The sequence below is a fragment of the Columba livia genome, chromosome 1, assembly GCF_036013475.1.
Source record: "Columba livia isolate bColLiv1 breed racing homer chromosome 1, bColLiv1.pat.W.v2, whole genome shotgun sequence".
Lineage (NCBI taxonomy): Eukaryota > Metazoa > Chordata > Aves > Columbiformes > Columbidae > Columba > Columba livia.
Genome location: NC_088602.1, coordinates 210177211 through 210193103, shown reverse-complemented (window position 1 = coordinate 210193103; position 15893 = coordinate 210177211). Strand labels below are relative to the sequence as shown.

Here is a 15893-nt window from a genome sequence, read left to right as displayed (position 1 = left end):
GGGACATCTCTGCCCAAACCCAAAAAGGCACAATGATGTATCCAGCTGGGTGCTTGTCCAGGTCTGACCTTGCTCTGCCCTCCTTTGCCTGATCAGATGTGAGCAGGCACGCGTGCCTCAGTTTCCCCTGGGTGTAAAATGTGGGCAATGCCTATGTCCTGCTGAACAAGAGCTCAATATACCAATGGGGGATGGATGTGTAAGGTGTTGGGCTATAAAGTCATATAAAACTATATACTGTATACATAAAGGGCCATATAGACCAAGGCTACAGAAGTTTGCATCAAGGAAATGGGTTGGACTAGAAGATCTCCAGAGGTCACTTCCAACCCAAACCATTCTGTGATTCTGTGAAGGAAACATCTCACCTGCACACCCTTGGAGCAGAGGCAGGAGGAGGTCATTGCACAGAGATGTTGTGGGCATGTTGGTGTGTTGTCTGCTGGAGATGTGTTTGTGAGGAGAAGATGCAGAAGGTCCTGGTGTATTGTTTGTTTTTTATTTTTCAGCCTTCAGTTGAATTTTGGGTCCCAGGGGGGCTGTGGGTCAACTAGGAACCTTGGCCACCTGATCATGGTCTTATTGGGGATGGATTTGGCTGCGTTGCCTCCTCTGGGTCCCCAATGGGGCAATGAGGAGATGCCTCCAGCTATTACTCTGCAGATGGCTTTTGGATATACTTACCAAAACTTCAACTGGAGACCTGTCCCTTCATAGTGTCCTACCTGGATTGCTCCCCATGGCCATGCCCTGGATGAAGATGGTGGAAACTGTTTTTCCCCTCTTGGCAAACATCTCCTGGGGATGGGTGGCCAAATTCCTCTCCACCTCCCATGCCTGCTACATGCAGGGATGGAGGCCAAGAGATGCGGTTTCATCTTGAAGCTGGGCTGGGAGATGAAGAGAAAGGGAGATTTAGAGGAAGGGATAATAGTCTGAGGTGGAGGGGTGGGATCCTGGTGAGCTGGGGCTCTGTGGAGTGTGGAAAAGAACGGGGTGAACAATCTGTATATGGGAAGCTGAAACCCCAGGACCGGTACAGAGGTCAGAAAGGTGGACAGGGGTAGATGAAGCAACATGGACAGACCCCATGGGGTGGGTCTGGAGCAGCCACGGAGGCACCAGAAGCTCTTGGGGTTTCAGACTCACCTGAGGCCATGGGGTGACCCCGGCCAGGGCCAAACTGTGACCTGGAGACATTTGTGAAGGGCCATGTGGATGGGGAGGTTGATGATGTCCCAGCTGCGACTGCTGAGGTTGGTGTTGGTGAAAGAGGTGGTTGTGAGACAACCGTAGAACTTAGAGAGTCCCCAGGAGGAGAAACTGGGAACCTCGTTTTGAGGTTCCCTGACCAGTCTTGCTTTTTCCTTCCCAATGCAGTGACAATTGTCTATAGGGACAGTTTGTTCATGGGGACTTGGGAGGGTGTAGGGTCTGGACTGTGGTGGGGACAGGGCCATGAGGTTGAGCTGGAGGGATGTTTTGGAAAGGCTATGGGCCCAGACAGACCCGACCGAGCACTTGGTGGAGGTGGTGAGAGAACAAAGCATTGGAAACTCAAGAGATTGTAGCTTTAATTAGGGACCTTCCCAAGGTGACGTGTCCCCTTTCCCTGCTGTGGGACACAAGCCTTTTCCCCACACATGGAAATGTCCAGGAAGAGGGGCGGAGGAGATCAGGAAGGAGAGAAGGAAGAAAAAGAGATTTGAAAGTTAGGTAGCTCTATGGGTCAAAAATATACAACACTGATATCATACACAGCCATCAGTCCCCTCTGGCCAGCAGACTGGGGCCGGGTGGTGGCCCCACACAACCAGCCCTGCTCTGAGTCCCCCCTGCCCCATGGGGGGGTCACTTCCTCCGCCCGATTTGGGCCATGAGGTGCGCGTTGGCGGCGGCCTTGGCCCGCAAGTTCTTGGCTTTGGCAATGTTGAAGAGGATGTTCATGATGTTGGTAGGGACGTCGAGGGAGAGGGTGACCTTGGTGCGGCGGTCACTCTTGGCCCGGTTTTGGTATGTCTTCCCCTTCACCTGTGCCTGGGAGACATATTTATAATGGCCTTCACCTGGGAATGTCCTTTTCCCCATCTCTTCATCCACCATATGTTCCCCCTCCTCCTCTTCCTCAGACACCTCCTCTGGGGATGGGGAGTCAAAACCGCGCTTGTCCAAGATGGTGTTTTCCTCAGAGTGGCTCTTCCGAGCTTCGGCGAGGGCCGTGTTGAGGCAGCTGAAGATGGAGGCGGCGTTGTAGAGGTGAAGAGCCTGGCTGGTCTGGGTGGCACAGAGGAGGGCGAGGAGAAGCAGCAGCCTGGTGTGGGGCATCGTGGTGACCTGTCCCGTGGAGAGAGTGAGGGAAGGGCAGAGATGGATATGAGCTTCCTGTGGGGCGCAGAGCAGAGCATCATCATCCTGCCGTCTTTTTTCACATAGAATCATTTTGATTGGAAAAGGCCCTCAGGATAATGGAGTCCAACCATAACCCACCCCTGGCACCGTCCCATGTCCCTGAGAACCTCATCTTCGTGTCTGTCCAACCCTTCAGGGATGGTGACTCCAGCACTGCCCTGTTCCAATGCCCCACAGCCCTTTGGGGAAGAAATTGTTCCCCACATCCAACCTCAACCTCCCCTGGCACAACTTGAGGCCGTTTCCTCTGCTCCTGGCGCTTGTTCCTGGGGAGCAGAGCCCGACCCCCCTGGCTCCAAGCTCCTTTCAGGCAGTTCAGAGATCAGAAGGTCTCCCCTCAGCTCCTGTTCTCCAGCTGAACCCCCCAGGTCCCTCAGCTGCTCCTCATTTTTGTGTCTGGGAAGGGCTTAAAACCTTGGTATAAGTCTCCTGCTCTGCAAAACTTCCCTGTCTCTGAGTCTTGTCTCTCTGAGAAGGAGCACATTTCCCTTTATAACCCTCTGACCACTCAAAAAGGCACCTAAAATGAAAAAAGGGATCTCCCGGTGGGGGTTTTTGCCCATGTGGATATCATACAAGTGTCCCCAGGGCCAGCCCCGAGGGCACACGGCCCCTCCAAGCACCTGGAGGCATATTGGCATTCCCAATCTTCGGGCCCCATCTCGTGGCAAACACGTCGCACGGCAAGCCCTGGCCAGGGCACAGTCCCCAGGGACATGGGACAGTGCCTGGGGCTGGGCTTTCACCACTGTTTTGGGGCTGTGAGCTGCTATTTCCTATGGGGACGGGAGTGTTGGGCGCCAAGGAGGTGGGGGGAAGCCCCTGTGAAGATGCTGTGGAGTGGGATGGCTCCCACAAGTCTTTGTGAACATCTGTGTCCCTGGGCCACCACGGGGCAAGAGCTGCGGGGTATGGGTGAATGTCCTCAGACCCATCCAAAATCAAACCAATCCCCTTGTCCCCGCAAATCGTCACCCTGGACCAGCTCTTCTGCCGCTGAGACATAGTCCCTGAAGCTGCTGTCACCTTAACTTCCCTGTCCCTTGGAGCAGGAGACCAGGGCAGGTTTATCTCCTTAACCCTGCACTTTCCACCCCTTGGAGGGGAGATTGGGGCAGGTTGTACAGGCAGAATTTGAAGGAGCCACTTGATTTTCACTTCTTTGCCTCACTCACCCCTGCCCAAAACTCCACAGAGCTTCCCAAGGCAACAACTGTCCCCTTAACCCTGCCCTGTGTCCAGATGAGAGAAGAAGAATGCGAAGCAGCTGTGGCATGACCCAGACACCACTGTTACCGTAGGATGGGGGAGAAAAACCCTCCCCAGGCACATAACCCCCATGCAAGAGCAATTCATGACCCGACACTTTCCTTCCTTCAGCCAAATCCGATCTTTAAACCCTGGGACTTAGTTTTTCCTTGTAAAAGCTTAACAGGACAAACATATTATTCCAACCCCAAGGGCTCCCCCTTCGGAGCTGCGATTTAGCCCTAGAAGCATCATCCCCCCCAAAAAAACCCACTCCTTGCATCTCCCGCTAGCAGGATGGTGGAACTTGGGACATGAATTTAGATATGGCCAAATTCATCACCCCTGTCTGCAGCCCCTGCTCTTCTGGGGACACTATTTGGTCCAGAGCTGCTGGTTGGAGAATGGAAACATCTCCAAAAGCTCTTGCAGAGCCGGCACAACTGCTGGGAGAGAACTGAGCTGGTTCGAGCTGTTGCTGCCCTCTCCAGAGCCGCGGAGCAGCGTCTCCACCTCGCCTGTCCCCGACAGCTATTTTACAACTGTCTGAATCAGGTGTCGTGTCCCCATGGCCAGATCAGACTTTTTCCCCTTAGCAAAACACTCTGGAGACCCAAGCCGAGCAAGGGGAAAGGCAGAGCAAGGGGGAAACACGGCAGAAACGCATCAGCGCCCAGCGCCTCGTTTCCTGCTCCTCGGCTGCGGGGAGGATAACCTGGCAAAAGAGCAAAAATCAAGGCAAAGCAGCAAAAAAATGCAGCGTCCGGCTGTGCTGGCGGACAACAAAAGCTGGGTTTTGTGTCATGGTGTGCCAGAAAGTTTTAGTGGAGCAGGAAAGAAGCTGGAATTGAGTATTCCTCCTCCAGAAAAAACAGCAAGAAAAGAAACAAAAACACCTGTGGTGGATCTGGGGAACTCGGAGTTAAATCTGCTGCTGCCGGAGGAGGGTGACCCGCAGGTGGGTGCATTTTGCAGGGGGTGGAAATTTCTGGGATGCCTGTGAGCGATTTACAAGCATTATATTGAGATGGTACTGAGGTGGGATTATTTGTACGGGCTGAAGATTTACCTCTTGGTTTGAAAAGAGAGAAGTAAATCGTTCTGGCAAGGCAGCTCCGGCAAACTGGGGACAAAGCTATTTGCTGGTTATCACAGGCTCCTTGGCAGCAGAGGCACAGGATAAAGCTCATTTTTTCCCTACCAAAAAGTAAGTCTGGAATAAAATAATCCTGTGGATGAGACCTGTAGACTTTTAAAGTTCTTTCTGTCTGATGCCAACTCCACTTTCCTAATAAATCTCTCCTGAAGATGCTGATTCCCAGGGCTCCGAAATTCAAGCTGACCCAGTGGGGATGGGGCTGTGCCCTCCTCTCCTCCCCATCCCTTTAACCGCAACCATGATTTGTCTCCTCACTTTTCAATTTCCCAAGATTTCCAAACCCTTCTTGTGTTGCCCAGCCTGATCCGACTCCAAAAATTATTATAATAATAAAAAAAGAGAATTCTTTGCTTAGAAGGGATGGTGGGGGGAGTCTCTTAACACAATACCTTGGACCGCTTTTCCCCATCCTGCCTTCTTTTCTTGCAGAGAAACGTGGAACCTGATCTCCCAAAGAAAGCACTGAAATATTTAAAGTTTGTGCAAATGAAACCGGCTGCTGGTTAATAAATGAAACCCAGGCACTCACCTGGTTGTCCTCGGTGGCTGCGGTGGGAAGGGGTTCGCTGCGGTCTCACTCCGAGGAGAGAGGCATCAGGTGCGTACCCCGAACTTCTGCAGCCTTGCTTTTCTTTTATTGTTATTAAGAGGGCTGCGATATTTTTTTACCTCTCTATGGAAACGCTTTTTCCCCTCCCTCGTGTATATATAAAAATGAGCGATCACGGGGTTTCGAGTCGTAACTCCAGACGTGGAGCCTTCGTTTGGGCATGATTTCATTACAATGAATTCAGAGGGAGCTGGCAACGTCACGGGGCTGCGGTGCCTCTCCCCATTCAGAAGGGGAAAAAAGGGGGGGAAAAAGAGACGTCTGAACCCGACAGCATGTGGAGAGTCACCTGAAAATGGGGCTGTCGCCAACGCTGGGACTTTGCAGGATCAAGCAGGCACGCTTTTCCCCTGCTCCTCCAGGTATCGAGGCACCCGGGGCCAGGATATTTTAAATGCGAAGGTTTTAATGACCCCTAAGGATGCTTGTTGGGTTTTTCAGCATTGATTAACAGTGTTATCCCAGTTAACATGTTTCTATTTGAGGAGTGGGGTTGTTGTAGCACCTTGGCATGGTTTTGCCCTGGGATGGTGCTCATAACTTACCCACGGTAGGGACAGACTTGGCCCGCTGACACTGCTTTGGTTTCCCATCTACAGAGGTTCTTTTTCCTCCCATTCAGGCAGAGAAACTAGTGGAAGATTGAAATTTTGGGGAACTTCTTCTAGGATGTGGTAGCACTGTCCCAGGTGCAGCATTTGAAGAGGCGTGTGAGGATAATGTGTCTATTGAAAACAAACAAACAAAAACCCAAAAAACTCAAGCTCCCCTAAGGCACCGAGATCCAGCAGAACTGAGATTGCCCCAGGACAGCATCCACGGAGGAAAATCCCCCAGTTTGGGGTCACAGGACCATTTTGGTCCAGGTGTGGTCAGCAAGAGGTCATGGCACTGGTTTGCAAACAAATGTGCTTTGTGCTACAAAGAGGATGAGGATGGAGATCTTGCTGGAAACAGGGGTTGTTTCATGTGCTCCAGAGCTGAGACACCCAAAGGAGTCAGGTCTCTTGTGACAGGTCCCTCCAGTGGCCACCACAGATTTGTGGCTGGGTTGGGAGGAGCTCCTGGTGGCCTCAGGAGCCCACTCAGCCCTTCCTGCTTGTTGGATCTCCTCTCTGAAACTTGCTTTGAAATGCCATCACCACCTTCTTCTAACAAACGATTGGTGGGGAGCAGTTATCCCTGGGAAGGGACAAGTCCTACCAAAAGTGGGGAAAAGCCTCTGAGCAACCCCACAAAAGACAACAGCAGCCAGTAGTGACCCTGGATGGGCTCCAAGTAAGGATGGGGTGATGTTCGCACTCCTGGACCACACCAGTGATGGTCACAGCTGCTCCTTTGGAAAAGGGGAGACATGATGGTAGATATTCTTGGATGAACCTCTTTGAGTTTCTCACCCAGCCCCTGAAGATGCTGGATATTGTCTGGGAGGCAGTGACCACTGATGGTGAGATTTCCCCTTTGGCTTCAAACCTGGGTAGAGCATTCTCTCCTTAATCATCTCCAGCTGTTGGACGAGACCCATCAGCACCCACCGCTCCAGCAATTCACTCCTCTTTCATTTTCATTTGAAGCTTTCATCACCTGGACCGATGTTCTCTTTTCCCCTCCTTCACTCAGACCTGGAAGGTGGTTTGGTTATCTAAATCTTTGGAGCGTTTGGTCATGTTTTTGGGCAAACAAACCCACTTGCAAACTTTAATGCAAAGTCCAGGGTAGGAAACTCCATTAGAGGGAATTCTTCCTAGCAAGAGAGAGGGAAATCACCATCTGGCCCATAGTCCTCATTCCTCTTCCTCTGGCAAACGCTCGTGGGCTCATTTATTGCAGAAAGATGAGGTGTCTCCAAGGGCTGCATGGCCCCTGGAGCTGATGAAACTCTTGATCTCGTGCTCTGCGGTGAGGAAGCAGTGATAGATGAGAGCTGTTTCCAACCTGTCCCCCTCGATGGAGGTCCATTAAAAATGATTCCTCCTTGTGCTCCATCTGGATGTGTGAGAGCTGATTCTCAGCAACCTTCAGCTTCCCTTCACTTGGCCTGTGTCCTGCCTTTGACCTCCATGAAGTACAAAAGGCTTAAGGCAGTGCCATTACCCAGTAGTTGAATTAGTGTTTGTGGACCAAGTGACATTGCAGGGCAAGGCCTGAAGCTTGGCAGAAGGTATCTAATGCTTTTTTAAAGACGTGCAATTCTTTGGGTGGTCCTGAGCTCCACTCAGTCTAGGTTTGACTACCCATGGAAGGTTTTGTGCTTGGGTGGACTGTGAGGGCTTTGCCAGTGTTTCCATCCCATCGTGCCTCCTTGAGAGATGTTTTTTGCATCTTCTTGTTCCCTGAGGGCTGCAGATGTTGGTTCTTGTGGAATGCTCAGGAGACCCTTGGACCTTGTTTGGCTCATACCAGTAATAGCCCTGCATGCTTCAGAGCTAGTTAGGTACCTACTTCCCCTGATTTTGTTGGTCTGGGTATGGAAGAACGGAGTTAAGGATGTGAATACACATAGGATGGGAGCTCTGGGTGATGACCTGGTCAATGGGTGCTTCATGAAAGGTGTGTGGGCACTCAGAAAGTGTGTGTCCCTCTGCCTACCAGACAGGGATGTCTACATCCCTGCCTTGGCATCACATCCCATTGGGGTTGAGAAGCACTTTAAAAAGGCTGAGGGAATTGCTGAAAATGTCTCCAGTGGTAATTTGGACTCAATTCTCACCTGTTTGGAGGAGATCAGCAAAGGAACATAAAAGGTGCGGAAAGGTTATTGTTTCTGGCATTGGCTGTGGGTCCAGCATCCCATGGCCCCAAAGGCAGGCCAAAACTGGTACCCTAGAAATCAAGGCCTGGTGCATCTCTCTGATGCAAGGACGTGGTGTCCCTGATCATCTCCAGGAGTTTCAGACCTTCGGGCCACAGTAGAAGCCCCGCTATTGCCAAAATCACTGGGAACCTGTGAATCAGGTACTTGGGGAAGGAGATGTAGGTTAGGGAAAGGACTGATGCAAAAGCAGACTAATTAAGCCATCCTAAAGCCAACTCTGTCCCAGAGGTGATGGGGTCTTGAATTGATTTAAATGCTTCAACAAAGTGAATTCAACTATATGAAGACTGCAGATTGGGAGGGGATGAGGTCTATTTGGCTGCATCCACTCAAGTGATGGCTGGTCCTCCTTTGCAACCATCCCCTCCCTTGTTGTGGGGTGGGTGTTCTCTCACTGAGTCACAGAATCATTTTGGTTGGAAGAGACCCTCAAGATCATTGAGTCCAACTGTTAATCTAACACTGTCACTAAGGCTTTAACAGGATTGAGAGAAGAGTGTGTGTGATGGAGGGAGAAGATGTGATCATGCAGTTTTTATCCATTGCAACTGCTTCAGGCTGTCCCCATGGGTTGTCCGTGTTCTGAGAGGATGGAAATGGGGTGTTCAGCCTTTCCTGGCTGGTGGCTGCAGCAAGATGACTTGGGGACATTGGGAAAGGGCTGACCCACATGCCAGGAGGTCCTGTAGGACCCTGAGGGGCTGTTGGCCAATGCCAATTCCTGCCTGGGCTCCTTGGTGTCTGCTGTATCCTTGCATGGGAGGGTGACACGGGCAGTTACCGACCTTCACCATGGGTCCATCTTCACATGGCTGGGGTTGAACCTCACCCTATTTGACTGAACTGGGTGGCAGTAGATCCCAAATTTCTCAGGGGACCAGGGCACAAGAGAAGACCGAAAGTCAAGGAAGGATTTTAACGCTTAAAAAGATGCTTTCCTGGGCAACCAGGCTTGAGATCGATCATCTCCATGCCTGCAAAGGTGAAAAACAATCAAAACAACCCTAACAATGTACTATATTTTAAATAATGGGATATATACATGGGTCCCCCCCAAAGTCAACTCTGCTGCCAGAATGACCCATGTAAATGTGAGTCTATTTTTTTCCTGTGGACAACAAAAACTATTTGAGAGCAAAGCTGTAGCATGGAGGCAAATTCCATTCCCATCGTCCATCATGTCAACAGTGGAGCCAGGTGGTCAAACCCATCTCCTGCACAGATACTAGGGCCTACTTCTGCGTTTCATTTGTATATTGTTGGGCAGGGTCGGTGCAGGACAACATCCTTGCAGGAGGCAAATCCGCACGCCAGACGTGGAGTCTTCATGGTGATTTTATTAGGGGAAAAACAGGAAAGAGAAGGCAGTGCCTAGGGAAAAAAGATGAAAGAAGTCTAAGTGCCTGGTTCATCCCTATATCAGTCCACTTCACAAGCAAACTGGACTGGTTTAGGTGGCTGCTGTGGTTCAGTCAGCTTTTGCAGGGGATCGGAGAGGAGTTTTTGCTGCAAAACTGAGAATGTCCCGGCATGAAAATACCCCCAGCTGACCCTGAGGAAGGAGGGATCCGTGGTATAAACAGCCTGCGGCACCCATGGGTGCTGTTTGGTGTCAAAGGGGACCCAAACTCCGAAAAGCTTTCTCTGAAAATCACCAAACTTATCAAAAATACAGGTTTTGTCATGAGCATCCTCGCACATCTCCCTCGTGTGTCTGTCTCTCCAGGAGCAGGACACCTTCCCACCTCCCCGCAGCCTCCCCTCGCTCTCGCTGAGCTCAATTTCCACCTCTGAATCATCATTTAAAGCCCAAATGTGGGCAGCTGAAGAGGAAACTTATTAAAATTTCATCACTACAACCATTCCGCCACTGGGAAAAAAAATAAGACGATGCGACTTGTGGTCATGTCACACCTGAAGCCTTGAAAGCAAAATGCGTGTGCCAAATACCAGCACAGAAGTTTTGCTTGCCTGGCCAAGGGAGGTTCTGTTTAATGCCTTCAGCATCAGAATTGCGCGGAGGAGTTGGACACAGATACACTGTAGGTCCATAGAAGGGCAGGAGAGAGTTTTCTAGTTTCCTTTGACCCTTCTTTAATAATCTTTAAGACTCAATTTGCCCTTTCAAGGCTGCGGAGGGAGGAGGATCTCGCTGCGGTACAAGATTGCCCATCTCCCATCTCTCCATAACTCTACAATGAACGTCCCTTCCTCTCCTCTGAGGCTGATTTTTGGTGAGTTTGTCTTCCCAATAATCCCAATTTTGGGTTGATTTTCACTCCTTCCAACAGCTCAGCAGCAGTAAGTCCCTGCATATAGCAGGGGCTGAGGGCTCGGGAAGCTTTGACCCAGGACCTTGGTAGAGCGAGGAGAAGAGACGGTAACATGGAGTTTGTTAGTTTTTCAGGGGTTTAATTATTCTTTTGTCTTTTTTGCCCTTTTTTTCACCTTCTTGGGCCCCAAGTCTGCTGCTGCAGGGTCACAGGGGATTTACAGCCCCGGTCATATGCAAAACACTTGGCTGCCTGTAATGAGCAGTTACCCACCCCACATTCAATGTTTCATGCTCCTGGCAATTAATTAGCTCTGCTTGTGCTTTTGATGTAAATGTAATATCAAAAAGCCTCTTTGGGATAAAACAGGCTGGGGCTATTTTGCAGATTGCTACATAGGCTTCTCCAACAATTGCTTGGGCCAAACCCAAAGACTAACTTTATCACTGACAGCTTCCAGGCATGAAATAGGGCTCCGTTCTTGGTGTTTTCCTTCCAAAGACAAGAAAAAAGCAATGGAGAAGAAAAAAGAATCGGAAATCCTCCAAATCGTCTTCCCCAAGTGTTTTCGGCAATGTTTCTATCTGCTATCTTTCTGTTGCACCTCCTACCCCTTCTCCGAAGAAGTGTTTGCACCCACTTGCCCCTATGGGATGTACCTGCAGCTATGTGGACAGGATGCCTCTGGTGGCAAGAAAACATATAAAAACAAGGAAAAATGCAAACAGGGGCTGTAGGAGCCTGGATCAATATGCAGAATTAGCACTGGCCTAAGGGCATTGATCCTGACAGTGGGTCTACACACAAAACCTGTTTATACCCCATGGAGTAAAGTATAAAAATAGCTATTTCTCCTTTTTTCTGCCTCTGTAAGCAGGGATCGTTGTGCTGGTGAGGCTGCAGCAGCTGGACGAAGTGGGTGGGAGACACATTGCTTAAGAAATGTGATGGTTACTTCTCTACAGGTGGGTTTATTGCTCCTCCAGCATTTCTTTACCACCGAGATCATGGCCTTGGTTTGGCCTTTTGGCTTCACAATCTGTGGGAGGTGCTTGGGGTGATTTTAGGGGTGGGGTGGGACACATCTGGGGATGTAGGACCCACTGGTGGAGCTCACGGTGCTGGGCTAAGGGATGTCCAAGGCAAGGGATGGGCGAGGAGCCATCCAGAGGAAACCTGAGGGATCAAACTGGATTTACTGGGGTGGTTTGGGGTGCAAAATGGAGCAGGATGGACACCCCAAGGCAGCTCCTGCAGGAGCACTGGCTCCTGGATGGAATTTCTTCTTTGTTTTCCTCCTAACCCACACGGCAACTATGTCAGCAGCAAATCCATCCCCATTTTTGCTCTGGCTTGTCCCAGCTCAGAGGAGCAGGGATACATTCCTTGAACAGGGTTTTTTTTGAGGCTTTTACAACATTTTCCCTTCTTCTCAAGGGTGTTGTGGTTGTTGGGTTGCAATTCCACCGTGCAGTGGGCAGGGGATGGTGCTCACCAGCATCTTCGCAGAGATGTTGGCAAGAAACTGTATTTACCAATACAATGATGTATTGATTACTATTACTCCAAAAATTGACAGATACCACCCAAAAGGTGTGCGGACTGCACATAAACCTCCAATGCCTCCCACAGAGGATGGGGTGGAGGATTTTGCAAGATGGACTTGCCGGTGCTCAGGTCCAGCCCTGCATTAACTCATGGACATTTTCCTCCCAGGCATCTCCAGAGCTTAAATTACTCCTGCTCTAAAAATATCGCGTAATTAATTAACCTAGCTGAGCGCAATTCAGGCTGATGACATGGCGATGAACTTTTTTGTTGCTTTTGGCTTCGGCAGGAGTAAAGATAGGAGATTTTGTCAGCTCCTTCCCAAACAGCCTGTCCGCTCCAATCTGCGCAGCCAGAGGACGCTGGATGATGCTCAGGGCTCAGCCGTCAGCACTGGCGGCCGTTTCAGGGACTGCATCATTATCAAATTACTAAATTACGCCAGCCCAGCCTCTTCATCTCTCGCCATCCATTTTCTTTTGTCAGGGTTGCTAAGGAACTGCCCGCGGGCATCGGATGCCACGATGAGGTGAGTTTCTCCTCTCCGCGCCTCCTTGCAAGACTTTGCTGGCTTAATGCACAACAAAGCTCCTCCTGCGAAGGGGCTGAGCATGTTCAAGCTATAGTTGCATGTATATCCATAGATACAGACCCAAGGGCTCAGCTCTGGAGCTGTGTGATCTGTGAGTCTCTGATCTGATGAGTGATGGGGTCACTCATGCTCCAAAATCACCTTCTGCTTCACAAAATTCGCGAGGCTCTGTGAAGCTGGTTTTATGTGCATTAAACCCCAGTATTTCACGTGCTCACAATGATGCTTTTTAAGGCCATTCTCCAGTGTGTGTTCAGGAATTTTCTGCCTTTGTCCTGTTTGGAGCAACCCCAGGACCCTGCGCCTGGAAAGCAGTCGGCTCACCAGCAAATCGTTCAGCTCTAAAAGTTTCCCCCCTCCTCCCGCAATCAAATAATTTCAAGAAACTCAATTAGTGTGACATGACATTTCCAAGGAAACACCGAGGATGCTTTCCGGTAATATTTTGGCCCTGCCAAAGCGGTTCAGATGGCAAATCAATAGTAAACATTTAAGCCTAGATGTATTTAAAAAAATCAAGTTATCAATTTCCCATTACGCCTGAGCTCCCAGAGCACTGATGGGAAATTCAAGCTGCATTTAATACACCTAGCGGAGGACTGAAGAGCTTGATCTCATACACTTGCCCACAATTTCGGTTTTCACTTTTCAAGTCTTCCAGCTGCTTTGCAAATCTCAATTAAGCCACCTGGCTCCCTGGTGAGCTGCTGCCGTGGCCTGTGCCATGAGCATCATTTATGGTGAAGGATCTTGAGGCAAATCACACCCTCCCACACACCCCGAGAGACTCCATCCCTCTTCTTTGGCTACACCTTGGCCATGAAACCTGGTGGCCAAATTTGTCCCCCAGACTTGGCTTTGGAATACGTGTACTCGTCACCAAGCTTAGAGCCAAAAGCTGCCAAGAAATTCTGCACATTGGGAGGTGAAGTCCTATTTTATGTGATGGCACTGGTCTTAAAAGCAAAAAACACAGGTTTTGTCCCATTTGTTTGGTGTCTGGGAATAACAAGGGAAAAAGAGAAATCCATCATACCCTCAGGCAGGTCTCAAGTCCTCCAGGTCTATTTGCTCACCTACTGCTCCCTCACTGTGCTACTGATTCACAGCTATAAAAATGGTCTTCATGTGATTACTGTTCCTTAATGTCTCCTCAGATTTGATGTCAACATTCCTGCCGAGGGGTTCACCAGTCCACAGTGATGCACCCTCCTCTTCTCTAATGCCCTGGTGTAGCTGATAGCTGGAGTGGATCAATGAAATGCGGGGCTGGACTCTCTTGGGGAGAAACCACAACATGAAGGAAAGCTTTCTCCCCTTGATTTTGGTAAATAAATGCCACTTTGAGTTATTCGTGAGCTGGCTGGTGGCAATGGTTGCCAAGAGGTGATGCTGTTGCACCCTGCATTGGAGAAAAGCTCCTGGGATCATCTCCATTGTCCTGGTGGAAACCCAACACTGCAGCACACAGGGAGGGCAGAGACAGATGTCCAAGAGGACATGTTCTGGGAGGGTTTGGGCAACTGAAGGAGGCAGGGAGAATGTGCACTCCGTACAAATAGCATGTCTGTAGGATGGAGATATGCCCTGTGCATTACCGTATCACCAGAGATGGTGTAGCCATGGTTGGTCAAGGTGGTAATGAGCAGTCTGGCATTTCCTCTGATGGCCAAACCAAAGCCTTTCTTCTTAAATCCTCCTCCTTGGGAAAACCTCCCTACTTTTCTGCGACAAACCCCGTAGCCCTGGGCAGGACTGTCCAAATGCTGGACCCTGGGTGACACACGGTCTTGGGCATCCCAAGAGAAGCCAAGGACAAGGTGGTTGGTTTGTGGGGACATGCAGAACTGGGTCAGAATGGAGTTGGTCCAAAGTTATTGCAGACCATAAATATATATATATATATATATTTCCATTTGCTAGTAAAACACCACAGGCTTTGAACTGACCTGACACCCTGGGCCAGGTGGTGGTGGCCACTCGATTGTGACAACCCCGTATTTCTCCTGGTGCCCTCACTTGGTGTCTGGTGTCACCACACCAGAGAAAAGGGAGATGCTACAAGGGTTTTCTTTCTTTGAATAATAAATATTATTACTGATCTTTTTTCTATATTAATTAAAAAGTGAGAACTATGACACTGTTGAGGTGTTAACTGGGCTATCGGTAATTTCTTAGCACTGTGTTTACAGTGTGCCCCCTTTTGGCCATGCAGATATTTTTGTTCCAGTCCAGCTGTGGGCTGGTTTACATCAGGAAGGATCATTTGGGGGCACAGGGGTTCGCAAGCAGAGACGTCCCAAATCAAAACAATGTGAGTGAACCTTTCTGCAAGTGTATCCCCAGCCCCTCATATAGCTAAATTCCTTTTCTCTTGTTTTAAGGCTCTGAAATGCTGTTTGCTCTGCACAATTGTGGGAGTTCAACGCCATGTGCCCCTTGGCACGGTCCCACCTAAATAAACATTTTCATACCAGGATGACAAATGAACTTGTGGATTGTGCACTCCATTAAGTCTCTGTTTCCTTGCCCAGAGCGATTATTTTGTTGAGGCAATCCTCCAGCCCCCCATCACTGAGATGCCAAGAAAATTTTAAAATATGGGGTGTTTCCCAGAAAAACACCTGTTTCTTGATGTTATGACCTCACCTGGAAATGCGTAAATGCTCTCTTTTGGGTGATGCTGCACCCTCTGCTTTGCTCAGCCAGGAACACTTTGTTTCTTTTCCGAGGGATTATTTTTCTTGCCATGATACAACACCTGAATGTTTTTCTTGCCGAAGTACATTTTGATACAGAACATCATTTCAGGAGGAAATGTCAGTCTGAAAATGGCATTTGCCTCATTGCCAACATTTACCAAATTCTAATTTTTTTGGTTTTTTTCGGTAAAACAGATTTTAGCTGTTGGTGGAATAAAAATCCAAAAAAACTCTGCTGGTCATCACTTGGGGCCTGGGACATTATGGGTAAGGGGAGTCCTTCTTCTACCTGTGCTACCAGTAGCAATGAAGCAACCCTAAAACTGGGAGATGTGAGCTCAACCTTACCAAACTGTGCAGAGAACATTTAATAACACCCACTGACTTCCCAACCAGCTCCACAACAATCCTGCTCCGCCAGAAATACCCATTTAGCCATTATGTTCCCATGAAGGGTGTTCAGAGAAAAAGCAGTTCCCAGCGCAATCCTTGAAAGCGCAATGAAGTTTTTGGCTTGTTTATTGGGGACCTGCAATG

General features: G+C 49.5%; 1 protein-coding gene and 1 long non-coding RNA gene across 2 annotated transcripts; one reads left to right on the top strand and one right to left on the bottom strand.

Annotated features, from left to right (window-relative positions):
* Nucleotides 1–1516: 1516 nt before the first annotated feature.
* On the bottom strand, nt 1517–5612 carry UCN3 (urocortin 3). The gene is made up of 2 exons (XM_021290234.2): nt 5346–5612; nt 1517–2334 (listed from the first exon to the last, which is right to left on the bottom strand). The coding sequence occupies exon 2, from the start codon at nt 2323–2325 to the stop codon at nt 1852–1854; it is 474 nt and encodes a 157-aa protein (XP_021145909.2). The 5' UTR covers nt 2326–2334; nt 5346–5612; the 3' UTR covers nt 1517–1851.
* LOC110360079 (uncharacterized) lies at nt 2627–15491 on the top strand. The gene is made up of 6 exons (XR_002415724.2): nt 2627–4864; nt 5246–5414; nt 10371–10475; nt 11392–11479; nt 12549–12591; nt 13812–15491. It is a non-coding gene; the product is annotated as an uncharacterized LOC110360079 (long non-coding RNA).
* Nucleotides 15492–15893: the final 402 nt, after the last annotated feature.

Bases quoted from the DNA above. Each gene is read 5' to 3' on its own strand.
- UCN3 (XM_021290234.2), bottom strand. From the start codon at position 2,325: ATGCCCCACACCAGGCTGCTGCTTCTCCTCGCCCTCCTCTGTGCCACC.